Source organism: Notolepis coatsorum, assembly GCF_963971535.1.
Source record: "Notolepis coatsorum genome assembly, chromosome: 17".
Taxonomy (NCBI): domain Eukaryota; kingdom Metazoa; phylum Chordata; class Actinopteri; order Aulopiformes; family Paralepididae; genus Notolepis; species Notolepis coatsorum.
Window position 1 is genome coordinate 97,607,048 of NC_140181.1, and position 23,556 is coordinate 97,630,603.

The window sequence follows — 23,556 nt, forward strand, 5'->3', positions numbered from 1 at the left end:
AAATGTGGATTCCGGGTTTTCCCCCCCCCATGCATTTCCATTGAGTCCAATCCAATGGGTGCATTACCATCCGGGAGACGATAGGGGGCGGTATATTTGATTGATGATTGATGAAAAATTTATGGATATCGCTAATAAAAGCAATAACGATTAAATAATGAGATTTCTCGTCCCTGGCACTCAACGCATGGCATGAAATCACGAGATTTCTCATGGCTGGCACTCAATGTGTTAAAGGAAAACTCCAACATTTTGGGAAATTAGCTTATTTGCCATCTACCCTGGAGTTAGACAAGAAGATGCATACCTTTTTCTTCTCTGTGCATGTAGTAGGAGTAGGAAGACACGCACCGTTAGCCTAGCTTAGCGTCAGTCACTGGAAGTAGGTTCCTCCATTAGCCTAGTTCCCAACGTCTTCCTACTCCTACTGCATGCACAGAGACGAAAAAGGTATGCATCTTCTTGTCTAACTCCAGGGTAGATGGCAAATAAGCTAATTTCCCAAAATGTTGGAGTTTTCCTTTAACACATTCCCCACCATTGGTTATACCCATCAATATACCCAGTCTGCCACCACTGTAAGCCTATGGAGATGTTTACCTTCTTTGCAGGGCTATAACTTTTTTAATTTTATTGCTATATTGACATTACTATGGCCCATTCAACATCGATTATCTATCGTTCAGGATGTGGGAACGTTATACTTTTTCATTCATACATTCATACAAAAATACCTTTTAGAATATAAGTATGTTTTTATCGTTTTCTGCAGTAATTCCTAGAACGTGAGTTATAGGCCTAAACGCATATATAGATTATCGATTGGCATTTCTTCCCTATACACGCTATATTAAAAAATTCAACTGTATATGATCGGTATAGGTTATGCTTCATCATGCGTGGAGGAAGGGGGGGGGGCGTCGTTTATAATTCCCCGATCATCAGTAAATGCTTTATGTAGGTTGGGTGATATATTGATCAGATCGGTTTGCTCACAAGGAAACTCACAATTGGGTTGAAAATAACGTTATATTCCTCTTACCGTGGGTCAAAGAGACTGGCGGTGAAAGATCCCAGGTATATGACGCCGATCGCCTAGGTCCATTTCCGGTTTGTATGTCGCAATAAACGCCGAAATCATATCTATTATTAAGTTTAGAAAGCGATCCATTATGTACATTGTGTCTGTCGGGAGTCATGCAACGATATCTGACGGCCGGATGAGTTTATTCGACGCACATCAGCCATATCCTGTAGGTGAGTGTAACTTGCCCCACCATCCACCAGGTGGTGGTATTGAGCCGTCGTTGCCGTCACCTATAGGGTCCAGCTGCAGCGTCGCGGGTGTATATATGAATTATGAATGCCATGGGCGAAAAAATGAAATATTGAGCTCAATAACGCTGTACAGCGAGGTCTGGCGCTCAATGCATGGCGGCCAATAACGCTGTACAGCGTTTTTCGGGCCAATAACGCTGTACAGCGTTTTTGGCGGAGAAAATGTTAAGGGTATGGGAGAGAGTTATTAATTCACTTCCCCAGCCCAGATTTGTCCTGCCGGTCCGGGGGATCGAACCAGAGACCTTCCGGTCACAAACTCACTTCTTTAACCTTTAGGCCACCACTGCCCCAACAAACGCGTTTCTCTGGTCAAGTTAAAGTGAACGATGCCACTAAGAGAGAGGGACGCGTTTCTCTGGTCGAGTTAAAGTGAACGATGCCACTAAGAGAGGGACGTGTTTCTCTGGTCGAGTTAAAGTGAACGATGCCACTAAGAGAGGGACGTGTTTCTCTGGTCGAGTTAAAGTGAACGATGCCACTGGTCGAGTTAAAGTGAACGATGCCACTAAGAGAGAGGGACGCGTTTCTCTGGTCGAGTTAAAGTGAACGATGCCACTAAGAGAGGGATGTGTTTCTCTGGTCGAGTTAAAGTGAACGATGCCACTGGTCGAGTTAAAGTGAACGATGCCACTAAGAGAGGGACACGTTTCTCTGGTCAAGTTAAAGTGAACGATGCCACTAAGAGAGAGGGACGCGTTTCTCTGGTCGAGTTAAAGTGAACGATGCCACTAAGAGCGGGATGTGTTTCTCTGGTCGAGTTAAAGTGAACGATGCCACTGGTCGAGTTAAAGTGAACGACGCCACTAAGAGAGGGATGTGTTTCTCTGGTCGAGTTAAAGTGAACGATGCCACTGGTCGAGTTAAAGTGAACGACGCCACTAAGAGAGGGATGTCATATTGCTACAGAGTGACATAGTTTCCTACCTTTTTAGGTAATAACATTACTTTCATTGTCAGTTTACAAAAGGAAATTAAAATGTTGTCTTTCCGGATATCCCCCCTAGACACACACACACCTACAGTAGTCCCCTGTGTAGATGCATCTCTTCAGAGGTCAGAGTGCAGGGTCATCTGCAGCTCGTCTTCCCAGGAGTAGGTTAGAGATGGAGGCTACTGTTGATGTAATCAGGGTGGGATTTATGAAAGAAAGGAGGGTCATTCAATTTTTTTTTATAAATGTAGGCCATAAGACATACCTACATTAAATGTAGGCCATATGGGGCGCCAGGGTGCTGCAGTGCAACGCGAACGGCCTCGTGTTCGACTCCCGGACCCGGAGACCTTTGCCACATGTCTTCCCCCCACGTCTTCTCTCCCATCCTTGTTCTCTGACGGGCCTATCCGGATAAAGCAATAAGTGCTAAAAAAATAAATCTAAAAAAAAATACAATAAATGTAGGCCATATAAAATGCCCACATATCATGAAACGAAGCGACAGAACGTTGTTTAATGTTTTTAGTTTGTTTGTCGTTTGTTTCCATTTTTCTTAAATCAAGGGATTTGCCCTCAGGCATGTGCAAAGAGATTAAATGAACGTATTCTCAACTGGCTGCTTTACTTTCAAAACGGATGATAGGATTTCTGAAATAGAATTGCTCCCTTTTCATCTTGTAGGGTTTGTGACCAAATACAGGACAGCGTACCGATTTATGTGGGACAGTAAAGTAATATTGAATACAATATGTAAGAAGAAGGTTGACATAATTTACCAAGCATTTGATCTAAATATAGCTAGGTTAATTAACTATTTTTAATTAATTTATTAATAGCACAGTAGGCTAAGTAGGTCAAACAGACCAAATGGCTTAGTAGCTGCAGAACTGAACATGAATTGTAAGCTGATTATGTCTCCATACTTTTTTTTAATTATTATTTATTTAATTAAAACCCTTTTAAGCCTAAGCCTGAAACGGTCCACCTGGGTATATGTAGTTGTTATTGCTGTGTAATTGTCAGAGAATGTGCTGTCAGTAAGTGCTTTTCACCCCTTTTTCAGAACTTCTTCAGCTTTCAATGTCTGCTATTGTTGAACTTATGTTTTGAGTGTGTATCAAACTGTTATTAGACAAGGAAAACTAAAAACAGAATGGGATTTTTACAGGTTTTTAGTGAAGTAGACACTGCAATTGACCATCAATTTAGCTTATCACATGTAAATGTTGAACATGGAACTATTATGCCACTGCAATATATAAAATGTCTTTTAACCCTGGCCTTTTAGATTATGCTTTTTAGGCAAATTTCTACTCACTTTTTTCTAGCCGGAAATTTGACTTTAGTAGTTGACCTTGAAGCAGGTAGAATTCTACTTGTGTTTACTTCCTCAATAACTCCCACAGGATTACCGTAAAAGGCAATATATGTGAAGAAAGCTCAGCTCCTTGGCTTTCAGACGGCCCTGACCTTTTTTTCGATAGCGCAAATACTCAAAGAGTTACGGTACAGAGAAGCAGCAGTGGTGAATAGGCCCCAGGAGGGGCCCCGTAGGTTTAACCCTTTCACTGCCACACGACGGAAGGTTAACCCTTTGCTATCACACAACCGTTTGGTAGTGCGGCAGTGAAAGGGTTAAAAGGGTTTTAACCGGGTAAAATGCTTGAGATCAATGATATCTTTTACGAGCAAGACCTAACACAAATTTGGTAAATCGGAGATAAAAGGTTTCAGCACCATGGAGAGGGCAGTGGTTGGGCCAATCGGCAACCAGGTTGCGCTTGGGCCGACTTCAATATTTGACACTTTGTCCAAATCCACTTCAACCTACAGTCGCCCCCATGATCCATCGCCACCACTTTTATGTGGTAGAGCACATCTTGGGCTGTAGTGCTGAGGCCACCGTTTCTAACCGCACACAACGACGTGGCATGCAGTAGCTTCTTGGAGACACTGGCAAGCAGTGGGGTTTGGGCTGCTGCTGATTCAGTGAAATCCATGTATTTAATTTCATGCTCAAATGAACGACGAGTCTATTATAAAAACAAGATTCAAGATGCTTTATTGTCATATGCACAGTTAAACACAGACAAGTTTGCCATACAATGAAAAACTGTTTGCTAGTCCGCCCGGCCCTTCACACAAAATCACACAGATCACACAATCACACGGTACTTAACTGGAATGAACAAACTTGAATACAAGCGAATGCTAAAAATAAGATCTTTAAGAAAAAAATATAAAAGATGTAATACAAGGCACGAGTGATTAACATTATTGCATAACTCACAACGTAGGATCAAGTAGTGTTTACAAAAACATAATTCAGTACATAATTTTGCAAAAACAAAAGGTTACAAACGTTTCATATACAAAACGTATACACATTTATTTATTTGTTTTTATATTATCTTTTCACGATTTCAGTTTCAGTTTTTTTTTTAAAGGACAGTACACATTGATAAACATTTCTGTAAATGTGTCAGTTTTAGCCAGCTGGCTAATTCGCAACTGTAGTCCTTTTGGCAAGATGTTATGAGACCGACAATACACCTAGAACAGAAACATTAACAGTACAACACAGTATTTACAACATAATCCAACATAATAATAAAAGCAATAATAAAATACACAATGAAATGATTCAAAGTGATTACATGTTTGATTGGTTAATAACCAGTTGAATACAGTTATGTTATAATAAAATATAATTAGGATAATAATAAGGTTTTATATATGTATCACCTTATATTTGAATAATTTCTTACATTATGTATCGAACTACCCTTTTTTACTTCTTTGTCACAGTTATTCCATAGTTTTACCCCTTTAACAGATATACATCGACTTTTTATATTTGTCCTTGCCTTTGCGATATTGAAGACACAAATTCAAACATGATTATCATGTTACATCAGGGGACCAGGAGTCCAGGTGCTCAGACCCCATGCGCTCTATAGTGCTGTTGGCAATAGTAGTAAATGACAATCAAATTATATATATATTTTTTTGTATTATCTTTTTCCGTCTTTCTCCCATCCCAATGTTAGTCATTATGCCAATTCCCAATCCCCTTCCTGGTCGTTGCGCACTCTACCCCCTACCGTCTGTCTGGGAGGGCGGAGACTATCACATGCTTCCTCCGACACATGTGTAGCCAGCCCACCGCTTTTTTTCACCTGGCAGCGCGGACTCACCCGGAGAGTGTAACGTGTGGAAGGTCACACTACCTCCCCCAGGTCCTTTCCTTGCTGTGCAGGCACCCCGACCGAACTGTAGGAGTCGCTGTTTACAACGACCAGGACCCACCCTCGCTGGCTTCCCACCCGCTGACACTGCCAATTGTGTCAGTATGGACGGTCGACCAAGCCGGAGATACCACAGCTGCATTCGATCCCACTGTCTCTGTGGTGGTAGACAGACGCTTAGTCCGCTGCGCTACCCGGCTGCCCCTATTTTTATAATATTATTATTGTTACAGATAGATTAGATAGATTAAAATCTATTGTCATTATACGGCACAAGTATAGTACATGTAACAGTAAAGTGCAATAGTAATATACAATGTACACAGGTGATTGGGTATAAAATATATAAATCCGTACTACTGGGTGTAGTGCTATCAGATGTACTATGCACACACATAGTTGTAGTGTTAATATGTACAAGTGATACAGCCATTTGAATTTGACCAGATCTACCATTTTAGGGCATCCGAGGGATCCCACTTTCAAAACAGAAATGGTGCCATGACCCCAGGGAACAAACTTAACTTTTTGACTTACCAGCCATTTGGCTGGTAGATTTTAAAAACTACCAGCCGGGCAGATTTTTTTACTAGCCAAAAATCCAATTAGTATTTATATTGTAACGTTTAAATCATTGAACAGAGAGAGAGAGGTAGATAGATAGATAGATAGATAGATAGATAGATAGATAGATAGATAGATAGAGAGAGAAGGCAAGCCTGAAAACCTACCTGTTCAAAAAGGCCTTTGACTGTTAGCTTTTTATTTTAATTTTATTGCGCTTTTGTTTTTAAATTGTCTGTTTATACTATGTTTTTAATTAACTATGTTCTATTTTTATCTTATTTTTATTCTGTATTTTATTTTATTTGTTTTACTAATAACTATTTTATTTCTATTTTTTTTAACTGTTTTAACCATGTAGTGTATCACTTTGGGATCCCAGTGAACAAAAAGTGCATTACAAATCCAATCTATTATTATTATTATTATTATTATTATTATTATTATTATTATTATTATTATTATTATTATTATTATTATTATTATTATTATTATTATTATTATTATTATTATTATTATTATGTGTGGCTGCCGCCCTGGCGGACATCTGTGCTCTACTGAGTGCACCTTTCTAGTCTAGAGAGAGAGCGCTGATTCCCCGTAGCTGAGCAGGGTTGCATTTTGTCAACACAAGTTGGAACCCTGGAGGAAGCGATATAAGGAAACGAATTGCTCCGCTAATCGCTCATGTTGACCCCGCCCCCAAGTCGCTTGTAACTAGCGCTACAAGCTCAAACACCCTACAACCACCACTATTGTCGCGTCCACAAGCTCCCCCGGCAGAACACCCGCAAGGACAAAGGCACACAAAGAGGAGAGAACCACCCCAAATCGGGCACTCATGCCGGCCAACAAGCGACCTGCGTCTATGCCTTCTACATCGGGCATTCATGCTGGCTAACAAGCTGGGTGTCGTGGTATGGCGTTAGCACAACAATAGCTACCAAGCTAAGCTACGTTAGCTTCTAACGGTGTATACACAATATGTACAACGACACAATGGCGTATATTATTACATATGGTAACGTGGTTGTGGCTTTTACAAATAGTGGTTAGCTTTAGAGATGGATGGCTATGATCACGGAGCAATAGTGCTGTTAGGTGAAACAGATAGAGCTTCATTCATCACTCGGCTAGTAGTAGCAAGGCTCTCTGGCTGCCGCTAGCTGTGTGTGACTCTCAGGCGTAAACGGGGTAAGGGGGGCGTGCTAGCGTAGGGTCACATGGGCTTAGTGGCCAATCAGGCGAACCCGGAAACCGAAATCCGACTAAATCCGTTGCGGAAGTGATACACGCGGCCCGGAGGGAGTGGATTGGAGCGGAGGAGAAGCGGTAGATGCAGTGTATTTTGTTAGCCGCCAGGTGGCGGGCAGACCTTAAATTCTAATTGCCAAAGAATAAATCTACAAGCCAATGGCGCTGGGCGTGTAACTATTTTGTACCCTGGGTACACAATACCTACCCGGGTTTTCCCCCCCAAGTACTTCCTGAAGTAGCCTCGTTCCTCCCCTTCTATTGGTCGACGTCGACGATGTCACGTCACTGTGTAATGCCGGAGAACCGGTTTGGTTGATGTAGGAAGAGGAAGAAAATAACTTCATCACCTTTCGTCCGCTGTGGCCTGACTGCTAAGACCTGGAACTCCATACCAATCTACATCCGCAATATTGAAACACACAGATCATTCAAACACAATCTCAAAACATGGTTTAAGAAATAACTACGCATGTTGTGAACACAACAGCCCTTCAGAACCCTAACCCTGTCTGCTTGCTTGCCCACATGTACATGTATGATCGTATGTACCTAATATGTCGTATTATTGTCTGTACATGTCTGCTGTATATATTTAGCATGATGTGTTTTTAACCTGTTCTTAATTAACTGTATGCCATATATGGTATGCTATTTTTTTTTCGCTGCTTTTTAACACCAGGCCCAGGGACAACAGTCGGAAATTAGCTTTGGCTAACACTGTCTCACACATTTACATTCATGTTCATTAATGTGTGCCGTCCCTGTTCAAATAAAGTTTCAACTGAAAGTGTCCCTGTGTCCTCTTGTAGTGTTTAACCTGGGAGTGTACAGGAGAGAAGCCGTGAAGTCATACAAGTCGTACGACTTCTTCAGGCACGACAATCAAGAGGCCATGAAGATTAGAAAGTGAGTGCTTCTCTCTCTCTCCCCCTATCCTTCTCTCTCTCCCCCTCTCTCTCTCCCCCCCTGCCCTCTCTCTCTCCCTCCCCTCTCTATTGTCTCTCTATTGTCCCCCCCGGAGAACCCAACCCTCTCCATGCGTATTATATCACCAGCCAGCCACAGGCTGCTGTGTTGTTGGATCTAACAATTAAAAAAACCCTGCTGGTGTTTATGAGGCACCTTTTCTGGACCGTGACAAAGCATGCAATTACATTTTAGAGTTAACTGCCAGCCTGCCTCGCTTTATGGGGGGGGGGGGGGGGGGGTGATGATATGTAGCAGTAAGAGAATGTGTTGGAGGTGTTTTAAATAATAATAATAAACTTTATTTGTATAGCACTTTTCATACAGAGATTGCCGTTCAACAGTAAAAAATACAGGCACAAGCGAGCATAAAAAAGATAGAGGTAGCAAGGTAAGGTAAATCACAGTGTTTCACATTAGGATCTAGCATCCCAATAGGCCTCTCTGTTTACGGTTTCATTCAGTAATAAAGATTATAAAATAGAATAGACAGAGTAAAAAGTGTGATAAAATAGTTCAATAAGAATATACAATAACATTCACAACAGAGCAGAACACTTAATAGAACAACAGAGCAGTGCATCACTCATTTACAAAGTTCTAACATACAACAGAGCAGTGCATCGCTCTTAACACTTTGAGTATCTTTACAAAGTTCAGTTCTAATTTACCTTATAGAATCCTCAACCCACCACTGAAGACTAACATTATTGGTGTTGGAGAGTGTTTCCTTTGACCGAGCTCTTGATGCAAAGACCGATGGTTACTTGAAAGCTAAACCTTGGTGCAACCTACTGTATAGCCGTAACAGCTTTGTATACCTGTGAACACTTTTGTAAACATGGGTTAAAAAAACAATTTATATTTTGAGCTATAATTCTACTTTGTTGTGTATTCTTATTAATAATAATGATAATACACTTTATTTGTATAGCACCTTGTGCAGACATATAAAATCACAGTTTTTCCACATTAGGATCTAACATCCCAACAGGCCACCTTGTTTATGGTTTGATTCAGTTTTAAATAGACAATAATAAAAAGAGTAAGATAGAATAGACAGAGTAAAATAGTGCACATAAAGTGCAGACATATAAAGCGGACATCCCACTCAGGGCAAACCTCCCTCTCGGGGCCCAGTTCTAGGCCTGGGTCCTACACAGTGTTAAAGCATTCTCGTCTTTCTTGTTTAATACCCACACAGTTTAATACCTGGCAGTTTTGAACCTGTAATAGACAGAGAAAAATAGTACAGTGCAATAAAATAGTAGAATAGAGTAGATAGTAAAATGCAACAGAAGTGCAATAAAAAGTTAAGTAAAATGATGCAAAGTGCAGTGCAATAAAATAGAATGGACAGAGTAAAATAGTGCTACAGTACAATCAACAGCGGAGTGTTAATAATAATAATTATTATTGTTTTTTCCTTTTCTAAAAGGTGAATGCTGTTGTTTTTGGGTGTTTATGTTATCTTAAATAAAAAATTGGATCACAAAAAAAGAATAATCCAAAAAGTACATTTTCCATCTACAAGTCAAATACCTGAAGAACATAATGTACATACCCAACATTTTGATAAAATAAAATAAAAGATAATAAATAAAATTATTTTGGGTTCAAATGTGTATCTTTGCCTAATTTCTTTCAAAGTTATTTTGAGTTTAATTCTCATTATCATGCACATCTCACAAGAAGAAATAAAGACTTACGCATTCTAGGGCTGTCCCCGACTAAGGATTTGGATGGTCGACTAGGATTGGCCAAAATTTGCCGTTAGTCGACTATTGGTAGACTAAAAAATAAAATAAAAAAAAATCATATTTTTACACATTTTTTATTTATTTTTTATTTTTTTATTTATCATTCCATTTGGGCTGTGGGGGGTGCTTAATGTCTGAAGGAGTCGACTGAAGGCTTCATGTCCTCTGTAAAAGCATGCAATTGGTCCACTGATGGATACATCTTGATATTTGTCTAGTCTAGTGTGTTTATTAGATGGGTGAAATCCTTTTTCAGTGCCTCTGTGCCTGTTTTCGTAGGCAGTTAGCCTCTGGTATGCGTGCCATTAGCGTTATCCACGCTTCTAGGCCTCTTTTCTTTTTGAAAGAAAGATATATAAAAAAATATATATATATAATATATATATATATATTTTTTATTATATTCGACTAAGAGGTTGGCCAGTCGACTACGGCTCCTTTCGACCGATTAGTCGACTAATCGATTAATAGGGGTCAGCCCTAACGCATTCCTTTCTGTAGGACCTCTGTTGCCAAATTCTCATTTGTTTATCAAGGTGCAATGATGTGGAATGATATACTGATATACAAAATCTAACAGAAACATGTTCCACTTTAAATAAATTTAAAAGCAAGCTTAAAAAAGAACTACAGATCCTGTAGTCTGTAAGTATCCATGTGTATTTGTGAGCAGTCTTTCCCCCCCCCCACCATTATAATTGTTGTATAATGCTGCATGTATCTGTGTGTATGAGAGAGGGATATGCGCATGTGTGTTTGTGCATACTGTGGTGGGGGGTTCTGTGTAGTTATCCTATATAGGTTTAGGGGAGGTCGCTTATAAGCCCTTGGGCTTTTTTACCTTTCCTGCACATTTTAACTGTTCTTCTTTTACTTATTTTATTCCAGAATGTATGTTTGTAAGTGCAAATAACAATAAACAAAACAATAAACAATCTGTTTCCTGTTTTCGGCAGACTGTGCGCCATGGTAGCGCTGGAGGACGTCAAGACCTACCTGAACGAGGAGGGAGGTCAGATCGCAGTAAGGACACCTGTAACACAATGCACCTCTATGGGTGGGCAATATGGGGATAAATATCGCTGAGACGATACAATATCTCCACGATATGCCTTTTCAGAGATATTGTATATATCGTGATACACTGAGGGAGCCATATCAAAATTCTTGTTGAATTGTTAATACAGAGATGCATTGCCGAATTCATTAAAAACCTGCTTGAAATGGTATTTTGGTCTAAATTGTCTCTTACTCCTTTTTCTTTTAGTTGTTGTTACCTTGTAGGTGGTTGTACTGTTAAGTAACTTGAAAAATAACCATAAAAACCAACATGAAAAAGAATCGTGATAATATTGTGGATCGTGATACAGCTTGAAAAATATTGTGATATTATATTTTTCCATATCGCACACCCCTACCTCTATAATCTATTGACAGATGTAAGTGCTCTGGTTTGGTCTGACTGCTCCGTGTTGTCGTCAGGTTTTCGACGCCACTAACACCACCAGAGAAAGGCGGGAGCTGATCCTTAACTTTGCACAGAATAACGCTTACAAGGTTAGAAACCGGTGACGCCGTAATGGTTTGTACGATGGTTCTATCTCAGCCACAGCCCTTATCCTGATACAGAGTGTTATGTTTTAACATGTTATTGAGTGAAATAACTGGTCTTTCTGTGCAGGTGTTTTTCGTGGAGTCGGTATGTGACGATCCAGAGGTCATTGCTGCTAATATCTTGGTAATTCATCCAAAACTTCTTTTTAATTATTTGTATGTTCTGGCAACATATTTTGGCTAAATATGCCTCGTTTTATAAATGTGTATTGATAACATAGTGCTGTAATAAAATTGTATAAGAAATATGCATGATCAAGTTCAACAACGTGTGCTTTTATTTTGATATTCCTTAATTCCACATTGAAAAGTGTGGGGTCGCCAAAAAAAATCCTAAATGAAATGGGGTCGTGGTATAAAGAAAGTTTGAGAACCCCTGCTCTACTTAATGCTGCTAGTCCTTCCACTGGTAGAAGTGTGTGTGGTACGATACTGTAGTAGATCTTTCTCTCTCTCTCTCCCTCAGGACGTGAAGGTGTCCAGTCCAGATTACCCAGAGAGAGACAGAGAAAGTGTCATGGAAGACTTCCTGAAGAGAATAGAATGTTATAAAGTCACCTACCAGCCCTTGGACCCAGATGAACATGACAAGTAAGGATCTCCAGTATTTCCTGTGGGGCCTGTTTTTCATGCCCGCCTTGAGTTAAGACTTTTGTGGCCGTTTGTGTACCATGTTCTTAGGCCTGCATAGACCGGCACTCACTCAAAAACACGTTATCAGAAAAAAAAAGTACAACGTAATCGGAAAGGTCTTTATTTGCCAAGTAGTTTTCACGTACAAGGAATTTGCTTTGGACGTTAGATAGATAGATAGATAGATAGATAGATACCGTAGATAGAAACTTTATTGCCATTTCAACACTGTTGATTGGGATTTGTCTTGGTGCCACATACAGTACAGACAATGTTAAAAACATACAATATAAAAACACAAGAATACAATATAAAAACACAAGAATACAATCCCCACAATAAAGAGTTTTACACAAACAAGTAAAAAGAAAGAATGCTACAGTACCTAAAATAAATTGCTCAGTGTTCCAGTTTTAAAGTGCATATTGCCTTAAAGTGCATGTTGGCTGGTGCTAGCCCTTGTTGTGCAAAGTGCCTGTACATTTGTACTTGAGTTCAGGTGACGGACAGCCTCGGGATATGTACTGTTTTTAAAACGGGATGTCCTGCACCTGAGACTTTGGAGTCTTCTGCCAGAGGGAAGGGGGTTAAAGAGGTCGTAAGCAGGGTGAGAAGGGTCCCTGATCACCTTTTCCCCTTTCCGCCGGATTTGTGTGGCATAAATGGAGGCCACAGAGGGGAGCTCACAGCCGATGATTTTTGACGCTGTGCGTACAGTTCGCTCTAAATGTCCCCTATCATGGACGGTGGTGTTTCCGTACCACACAGTCATTGAGAAAGTAAGGACACTCTCCACAGTGGCTCTATAAAAACTGAGCATCGCCTCCCTGGACACACCAAACTTTTTAAGCTGGCGCAGGGAGTGGAGCCTCTGGTGGGCTTTGCTAATTATGAGGCTGGTGTTAACTTCCCATTTTAAATTATCACATATTGTGATGCCGAGGAATTTGAAACTGTCTACCCTCTCCACCTGCTGGCCGTTTATGTACAGAGGAGGGTGGACTGCCTCCCCGCGCCGGAAGTCAACTATAATTTCCTTTGTCTTAGAGATGTTTAAAAGCAGGTCGTTCTCCTTGCACCATACAGCAAAGCTATCGACTTCAGCTCTATAGGCCGATTCATCCCTGTTCTTAATTAGTCCCACTACTGTTGTGTCATCCGCATATTTAAAAAGTCGGACAGAATCAGAGTGGGAGGCACAGTCATTAGTGTATAGACAGTAGAGCATAGGAGAGAGAACACAGCCCTGGGGGTTAGCGGTGCGACATTAGCGAACAGACATTAACAGATGGATAATACAATAAAGAGGTGGAGTAAAATAAAATGAAATATGAGCCAAGTTAAGCACAATAGAATAATATAATTATGAAATAAAATATAGGCCAGGGCTGTACAACTGTAAATAAGGTTGAATAAAATTATATGGGATATAAACTAAATAAAATATAGCACAATAGAATATAGTACAATTATAAGTAAAAAAAAAATCAAATAGGAATAGGCCACATCAAATAATGTAATGGACTTGCGTATTCCTCAGAATCATAAGAATCAGAAAGGTCTTTATTGCCAAGTAGTTTACATATACAAGGAATTTGATTTGGTCATTTTTGGTGCGACATATTTAGTTTTTTGTCATGTACTAATTAAGTAGTCAATTAATGACAACCGTGATCAACGCGCGCTGTGATATGACATTTTCTGAAAACGGTTTACATTGTTTGCATATTATGCAATATGTGTACACTTTCTACACATTGTACATTGCCGATACAATACGTAAATATTACTCATGCTTATAACATAACATGCATTTTTACTGTGGACGATTAGTACTTTATTTACATAGTGAGAACGGACTGCACTCACTCACCACTCTGCCCCCAGTGGCAGCTCCTGGGAATGACGCATTGTGTAAGACCAGTTCAATCTACACTATTTTGTTTTATTTACCGGTAGATAGACAGACAGACAGACACTTTATTGCCATTTCAACACATGGTTGATTGGGATTTGTCTCTGTGCAATGCTCATTTCAGCATAAAACTGTGGAAAAAGACATACAGTATAAAAAACATACAAGAATACATACAATGCATTCCCTGAAGTAGAAGAAGTATTTCACAAACATTTATGAACAGACGAGGGTGAACTGCCTCCCCGCGCCGGAAGTCAACTATCATTTCCTTCGTCTTAGAGATGTTTAAGAGCAGGTCAATCTTCTTCTTGCACCATTCAACAAAGCTATCAACTTGACAACTTCAGCTCTATAGACCGATTCATCCCCGTTCTTAATGAATCCTACTACTGTTGTGTCATCCGCATATTTAAAGAATCTAACAGAATCAGAGTGGGAGGCACAGTCATTAGTGTATATAGACAGTAGAACAGAGGAGAGAGAACAGAGCCCTGGCCTGGGGGGCCCCAGTGTTCAAGGTCCTAGATCTAGAGAACATATTACCTATTTTAACCACTTGTTCTCTATCTGAGAGAAAATATAGACTCAAATAGCACAGAGACTGATCGATTCCTAGCAATTTTAAGTTTTTTAATTTAAAAGGCACAATCGTGTTAAACGCTGAACTGAAATCGTTCAACAAAATTCTTAAATAAGATGCGGAGGCCTCCAGGTGCTGCAGGATGGTGAGTAAACACATAGATACAGCATCCTCTACAGCAGCGCTTCCGTTAGCCGGTAATTACCGGTATTTGACCGGCAAAATCTGTTGAAGTCCGACATATTTAATCTCTCCGGTCATAGTGTCCGGTGAAAATAGTTCCCTCTGGGCACAGTTTGATTATTTGAATTGTATTTGGATGGGCTGGAGTTGGGTGGCCTATGCGATGAACGAAACAATCATTGCGTTTGTTGTCGTTGCTTCGCTCAGCGAGAGCTTGCTGCTGGATTTGCGGAAGGCATGCAGCTGCAGACCCACAGAACCCACCAGCTTTGCTGGCACAGTGCGGTCCCCATACCTGGAAAGCTGCTCTGCGGGTCTGCAGCTGGATGCTTCTTGCAAACTAACTGCGGCCGGCTCGCGCTGATAACAGCTTTCATTGTTGGACCGGCTGCTTGGTGGAGCAACGATGAAACGAATGTAATGAATCGTTCGTCGCATGGGCTATTTAATTTTGGCCTGTTTTGGTACGGTTCGGGTGGTCAAGTTGTGCTTGGAGGGAGTTGTTTTCACCGGACATTATGACCAGCACCAAGTCGTTGGGAGGTGGAGATATACATCACGCAAACCCACGATAATGTTGCCGTCTCTCTCTGCAAAATTTCTCAGTTCTTCGCTTGATATAATTAATACAAATGTCCAATATAACGGAATTCGTTAGCTCATAAAAATGTGATTATAACAGACTGCTGTTTAGTGTCGGACCGACTGCCCACATACGCGGTCTATTTTATTTCAAGTCAGCAGCAGCACGGAGTATCGAGGGACTTATTTTATTTGGAATATATTAATGACTATACGCAAAAGTAGCCTCGTTTTAAGTAATAATATTATAAATCTACATGCCTTGAGGATGACATTCTTTATATAGCCTATATCAATTGTTTTAAAGCTCAATAAACTATGACCGGAATTAATCTCATTTGTCCGGTAGATTGAAATCTTGCAGGTCACGGAGACCGGCAACAATCTTTTCTAACGGAAACCCTGCTCTACAGACCTGTTAGGCTGATAAGCAAACTGATGTCTAGCTTAACAATACTAGATAAATGATGGCAGACAAGCCGCTCGAACACCTTCATAATGACGAGGGCAGAGCGACGGGCCTGTAATCATTCAGACAAGCAGCGTTAGATTTCTTCGGCACAGGGATGACTATGGCACATATAAGGTACATACATATAAAGTAGGGCTGGGCGCTATAACGATAACGATAATTATCGCGATATATTTTAATAATCAATATCTGAGGGAAAAAATTATGGGAATTTTTTCCTTTTTTTTTTTTGTTTTTTTGTTTTTTTGTGTGACCTGCAACAGGGCAGTTTTAAAACCAGAGACAGTGGACAGACTTGTCTTTCTTGCCTGCAACTTAAAGTAATGGCTTTGCTTGTCCAAATGACAATACTGACCAAATTGAGATTTATTTTTCTCTTGTCCATTTATTTTGTTTGCTTTCTAATTTAAAATACAGTTTGAAACTGTCGTACACAGTAGGCTATGTGTGCTAGCAGAGCTAGACTCCAGTCACGGTGCACATGTGCGGTGGTTTGTCCACCAAAAAAGCGCCAAAAGATGGAAAAGAAACTGGCAGAGCCAGAACTGTTCAACTCCCCTGGTGCCACAGCCAGCAGAGAAGCCTGTTTACTTTAGCTTTTAAACCAGCTGCAGCCTGAGAACTGGAGTGTGAGGGGATGTAACACTAAAGATGGCGGCAACGACAAAGAATTGCTGCAAAATAAACATACATCTGTTGTTTAAAAAAAAAAGTTTAAAAAGTAATAATAATAAATAATATATCCTTCTTAGCAGACTTCTTAGCTTAACATCCCAGGGAACTAATGGGATAATTGCTAGCCAATGTACAATCAATAGACAATAAACTGGATGACATCCGAGCAAGGATTCAATATCAAAGAGACGTTAGGGACTGCAATGTCCTTTGCTTCACCGAAACATGGCTCACACCGGAGGTTCCAGATCACGCAATTCAACCAGCGGATCACTTCTTTATCCATCGAAAGGATCGGACATCATCAGAGTCCGGTAAACAACGTGGAGGAGGTATTGCCTTCATGTTTAACAAAAATTGGAGTGATCCAACGAACGTGAAGGAATTATCCAACCACTGCTCCCCAGAACTGGAATATATAACCATCAAGTGTCGTCCTTTCTTCCTCCCGAGGGAGTTAACGGCGATCGTCCTGGTCGGAGTGTATATTCCACCGCAAGCCAGCAACAAGGTTGCGCTCTCCAGACTACACGACGAGGTAAATAGAATACAAGTGGCTAACGTTAACGCCGCCATTTTAGTACTGGGAGATTTCAATAGCGCCAATCTGAGAAAGGTATTGCCTGACTTCTATCAGCATGTGACTTGCAACACCAGAGGCGGTAACATCCTAGATCACTGTTACACGCAATTTAAAGGTGGCTACAAGGCTCATTCTGATAGTGGCTTTGGCAAGTCAGATCACGCATCCATTTTCCTTTCACCAAAGTACAGACAGAGAATTAAAAGTACTCCCGTAGTCTCGCGAGAGGTGCAGAAATGGGATCTGACGTCAGAAGAGACGATCCGGTCAGTGTTTCACCACACAGACTGGATTGTGTTCCGCGACACAGATAACATTAATGCCTACACGGAGACAGTGCTGGACTATGTCTGTACTAGGGTGAAAGAAACAATCCCCACTACCAAAATGAAAGTTTACCCAAATCAAAAACCCTGGGTAGACAAATCCGTCCGTGAAGCTCTGAGAGAGCGCACCAAAGCATACAATGACGGCCTAGTGGCAGGCAACATGAATGACCACAAGGTGGCGCGACACAACGTAAGGAGGACAGTGTCAGAGGCCAAACGGCGCTACAGGGATAAAATTGAACTCCAGTTTGAACAAGCTGACTCTAGAGCTATGTGGCAGGGGCTCAAAACGATGACAGACTACAAAGGCGCCTCCCTCAAACTGAACAGTGACATCTCCTTAGCAAACGACCTCAATACCTTCTATGCGAGGTTTGATGCTGGTAATAACAACACCAGCTCACAAGCCTCGGCAATGGGGGGGGGGGGGTCGGCTGCTGATGGAGGCGCAGTGTTCAGGGTAACAGAGCATGAGGTGAGGCGGACCTTTAAAAAAGTGAATATCAGGAAGGCAGCAGGTCCGGACGGCATCCCCGGCCGCGTCCTAAAAGTCTGTGCCGACCAACTGGCCCCAGTATTCACTGACATATTTAACCTGTCCTTAGAACAGGCTGTCATCCCCACCTGCCTGAAGAAGTCCACTATTATCCCTGTACCCAAAAAATCCAAGCCTGCTTGCCTCAACGACTACCGCCCTGTAGCTCTCACCTCCATAGCCATGAAGTGCTTTGAGAAGCTAGTAAAGGGCTACATCTGCTCCTCCCTCCCCATCAACATGGACCCCCTGCAATTTGCATACCGCCCCAACAGGTCCACGGAGGACGCCATATCCCATGTGCTGCACACAGCAGCATCACACCTGGACAAGAGGCAGGGGAACTATGTGAGAATGCTATTCATCGACTACAGCTCGGCATTCAATACCATAGTCCCCTCCATACTCATAGCCAAGCTCAGGGACCTGGGCTTGGGCTATGACCTCTGCCAGTGGGTCTTGGACTTCCTGACTGGCAGACCCCAGGTGGTGAGAGCAGGCAACTGCACCTCCTCATCCATCACCCTCAACATAGGGGCCCCCCAGGGCTGTGTTCTGAGTCCCCTCCTCTACTCCCTGTACACACACGACTGTGTGGCTCAGCGGAGTAGCAATACAATCGTCAAATTTGCTGACGACACAGTGGTGGTGGGCCTGATCTCTGCCAACGACGAGAGGGCCTACCTGGAAGAGGTCAAGGTCCTGGCGGGATGGTGCCAGGAAAACAGCCTCTCCCTGAACGTCAGCAAAACAAAGGAGATGATTGTGGACTTCAGGAGGTCGGGGGTCAAGGACTACAGCCCCCTCAGCATCGACGGGGCACCGGTTGAGAGAGTCAACAGCTTCAAGTACCTCGGAGCCTACATATCCGAGGACTTGACATGGACCACACACATTAACAGTGTGGTGAAGAAGGCATGACAACGCCTCTACTTCCTCAGGCGCCTAAGGAAGTTCCAAGTCAGCCAGAAGATCCTTAAGAACTTCTACTCATGTACAATAGAGAGCATCTTGACCGGCAACATCACCTCCTGGTTTGGGAATAGCACTGCAAAAGACCAAAGCAGACTACAAAGAGTGACACGTTCAGCCGAACGCACAATTGGAGGGGGGCTCCCCACCCTCCAGAACATTTACTACAAGCGTTGCAAGGGCAAGGCTAAGAGAATCATTAAAGACTCCAGTCACCCGAACAACTGCCTCTTCGAACTGCTGCGGTCAGGCAAGCGATACAGGAGTCTCAAGGCGAGCACAGAAAGACTCAGAAGTAGCTTCTATCCCCAGGCCATCAGGCTGCTAAACGAACAATGAATGAACACTACACAACAACAACCACCAAACGCACATAGCACACACATCCACACGCACACACTCACTTTAAACAAACACACTGTAGCACCCACTCCACACACTTTATAGCACACACCCACTTTAAACAAACACACTGTAGCACCCACTCCCCACACTTTATATTTATGGATGAAGGATTGCACTACAACTCGTACACCTTACTGTAAATTGTACCTAAAATTGTACCTCATCCCATTTCTGCTTTGCACTAGATAGTACTGTACATTAGTACACTGCATAGTATTGTGTATTGTATATTATATGGTAACTCAGAACATTGTACATATGTCTATACCGAACACTGTGACCTCATTTTCTTCTTCTAAATTCATGCTATATTATGTTATTATGTTATTTGATACTATCTTGTCTAGCACAGTCTCTGGAGCGTAACAGTAAGAAGCATTTTGTATGAAAGTATTCTGTACTTCTGTATGACAACTATTAAAGAACTTGAACTTGAACTTAACTGGGGATGTTGTTTGCTCTTGTTTGAGTCTTAAAGTCTGGGGTGATGGTAGACAAAGCAACTCTGAGGTCATGCTCAATGTCCAATCTGTTCCTCCGCTTTGTCTTCAGCTGGACCAGAGCTGAGAAGCCACTTTCACAAAGATAGGTAGTGCAAAAAAATTATTAAAAAAAAATATATATATTTTTTACACACACATCCGCAACCCACTCAAAATGGCCCCGCGACCCACTTTTGGGTTGCGACCGACCAGTTGAGAAACACTGCCTTAGAAGCTATGGAGCAACAACGACACAACAACGGTACCATGTTATCAAGACAAATTATTTTTGTTATCTTTGTTATAAAGTGATTGTGATTCTACAGTCTGAGGGATTATTAACCCCCATCGGGCTGAGAATGACTCGGGAGCTAAAAGTTATTAAAGGAACACGCCAACTTTTTTGGAAATTAGCTTACCCGTACTTTTCGGACTATAAGCCGCGGCTTTTCCCCCCATTTTTCGACCCTGCGGCTTATATAACGGTGCGGCTTATATGTGACTCGACGTGACCAAACCCGAAAATGTAAAAATCTAAATATTGCTTTTTTGACTGCATTGAAATGTTATTTATCTGTTCCCTTATTTGCTAAACTTAATACAACTTGTAAATGAGTTAATTCTTGTTATTTGTCCGACAGTATTGTATCCCAATGCTAATTATGGTAATTAAACATTAAAACACCTGCGGCTTATAGTCCAGTGCGGCTTATATATGTACACATCATTCAATTTAGCTGCTGCGGCTTATAGTGCGAAAAGTATGGTATTTGCCATCTACCCTGGAGTTAGACAAGCAGATACATACCACTTTCTTCTCTGTGCATGCATTAGGCTTAGGGAACAGCCGCACCGTTAGCCTATCTTAGCGCCATTCACTGGAAGTAGGTGTGCCAGTGTAGCCTAGTTCCCAACAGTCACGAAATACACTCCAAATACAACTCCAAAACGTTCCTGTGAACATGTTGTGACCCGTGTATTTACCATGTGGAGAATTTAAAATTTCTTTTTAAATTAGACATTTTAGTTTTCTAAGCAGATATATACTCTGAACTCTTTTTTTGCCAAACCACTGCTGCCTGGGCGCAGTGATTTAATCACCTCAAAAGCCCAGTTTTTCAAAAATCAACAGGGCTTTTGAGGTGATGAAATCACTGCGCCCAGGCAGCAGTGGTTTGGCAAAAAATAGTGAATGACTCTAAGCTAGGCTAACGGTGCGGCTGTTCCCTGAGCCTAATACAATGTATTTTCAGTGCTACTTATGTGATTTTGTGTTTAGTATACTATTTTGATAAGCAAATATAACTACAAATACATCAAAAGTATAATTTCAATATATTTAAGCACATCTTAAGTACAACTATTAACACACTAACTACAAATTAAGGTTTAAATTTAACACAACTTACTTTCTGAATACATAAAAAGTATACACGGTATACTTTAATAAAATATACTTGTGTTTATACTTTGGAATGCACATGGACTCAAAACATGTACACACTCCTCTCAAAACCCCTACAAACTCTCCTCAAAACCTGTACAAACTCTTCTCAAAACTTCTACAAACTTATCTCAAAACCTCTACAAACTTATCTCAAAACCTCTACAAACTCCTCTCAAAATACCTGCAAACTCCTCTCAAAACTCCCTGTAGAATTGTTGAGTTGTGATGGCAAGAACTTCAAAAAAGTACTTCACACATTTTTCCAGTAGGTGGCGACAGCCTTTTTTCTTTTGTCTACTACTGAGTTAATTTCCTGTGAACAAACTATTTTGGAAAGAGGTCTGATATATTTCTATAATAACCAGAATCACAGTGGTTCATTACAGGGAAAACTGATTAAAGTCATAACCTTGTTTATGTAAACACCATTGAATGGGGGTGCCCACTTGATAATCCTGGTGATATGCTGGCTCTCGCTGCCTCTCGATCTACAAGTTGAGTTGTAGCATCAGCAGTGTGAATACCTGGAGCTCTCATTTGAACCATTTCCTCCTGCACCCACACCCCTTACCCTAAACCCGGTCTGTGTCCTACTCCCTACCCCTACATCCCTCACCCTAAACAGGGTCTGTATCCTACTTCCTACCCCTCACCCTAAACCCAGTCTGTATCCTACTCCCTACCCCTAGGCTCTGTAATGTATCCTACTCCCTACCCCTCACCCTAAACAGGGTCTGTATCCTACAGTACTCCCTACCCCTTTACCCCTCACCCTAAACAGGGTCTGTAACATACTCCCTACCCCTATACCCCTCAGTCACCCTAAACCCAGTCTGTAACATACTCCCTACCCCTACACCCCTCACCCTAAACAGGGTTTTGTATCCTCCTCCCTACCCATATACCCCTTACCCTAAACAGGGTTTTGTATCCTCCTCCCTACCCATATACCCCTTACCCTAAACAGGGTTCGTTTTTATTACACACAGGGCAACAGTGGCTCAGGAAGTAGAGCGGTCGTCTGGTAGCCCGAAAGGCTCCCGGTTCGATTCCCGGGCAGAGTGTCGGATGTGTCCTTGAGCAAGACACTTAACCCCCGCCCTAATTGTTCCTGATGTGCAGGTTGGCACCGTGCGTGGTTGCTTCCACCATTGGTGGGTGAATGTGAGGAACAATAAAACACGACAAGCCGTGGTATGTCATGAATATTGCCACGGCTGTGATGCGCCCGCAGGCATCCATTCATGACATCCCACAGGCTTCCGAGTGTATTATTACCTTTATAAAGCAGTTTGCGTCGGGAAAAATATAGGATGAATTATGAATACAGACAATTCTAGGGTCTTTTATATCGATTTCAGTGAACTTGGCATAGAAAATGTTTTCTCCTCTCGGCCTTCTTAGCCAAATTGAAATGCCAAAACTATATGGCAAGGTCCGTGAGCAAGTGGAGAGAAACTCGGTACAATTAAACACTATGCAACGACCACTGCAAACGTTGAGTGAATCGTCGAGTAACGTTAACGTCATTGCTACTGCTGTGACTATAGCTGCTCTAGTCTAGTCTACCGGTCACAAGGTATAGTCAAAATCCATACCGTAGGGCAAATTCATACCGTTTATCCCGTCCGCCCCTAAGTCTAATGCAAGCGAAAATCTGAGAGAGTCCTCAGCACCTACCTTGGGGGATCAGCACCTTGGACAGTTCCGGGAGTTGGGCCAGTCCAGTGCCCTGCAGGCCGTCGACTTGGTGGTGTTGACTTCATTGCAGCTTTTCTCCAGTGCGTCCAGCTCGTCTTTCGTTGGATTGGCAATGCTGTTTTTTTTTTTTTTTTTTTATTGGTCTTTTTCCCCCTCCATTTTTCCTCCGATTTTCTCCCATCCCAATGTTGGTCGTATGCCAATTCCCAGTCCCTTCCTGGTCGCTGCGCACTTACCCCCCACAGTCAGATCATCTGGGAGAGTGGAGGCTACCACGTGCTTCCTCCGACACACGTCCAGCCAATCACCGCTTCTTTTCACCTGGCAGTGCGGATCCTCCCTGAGAGGGCGTAGCGTGTGGGAGGATCACACTAT

General features: G+C 41.8%; 1 protein-coding gene across 2 annotated transcripts in view; it reads left to right on the forward strand.

The window, feature by feature from the left end:
• LOC311244458 (6-phosphofructo-2-kinase/fructose-2,6-bisphosphatase 2-like) overlaps positions 1–23,556 on the forward strand; it is a 63,034-nt gene that overhangs the window by 6,797 nt on the left and 32,681 nt on the right. For both annotated transcript variants that reach the window (XM_084333976.1, XM_084333977.1), the window contains exons 4-8: positions 8,154–8,250; positions 11,027–11,093; positions 11,553–11,627; positions 11,752–11,808; positions 12,151–12,275. In XM_084333976.1, the coding sequence (XP_084190102.1) occupies positions 8,154–8,250; positions 11,027–11,093; positions 11,553–11,627; positions 11,752–11,808; positions 12,151–12,275 (421 nt within the window). The remainder of the gene's footprint in view (positions 1–8,153; positions 8,251–11,026; positions 11,094–11,552; positions 11,628–11,751; positions 11,809–12,150; positions 12,276–23,556) is intronic.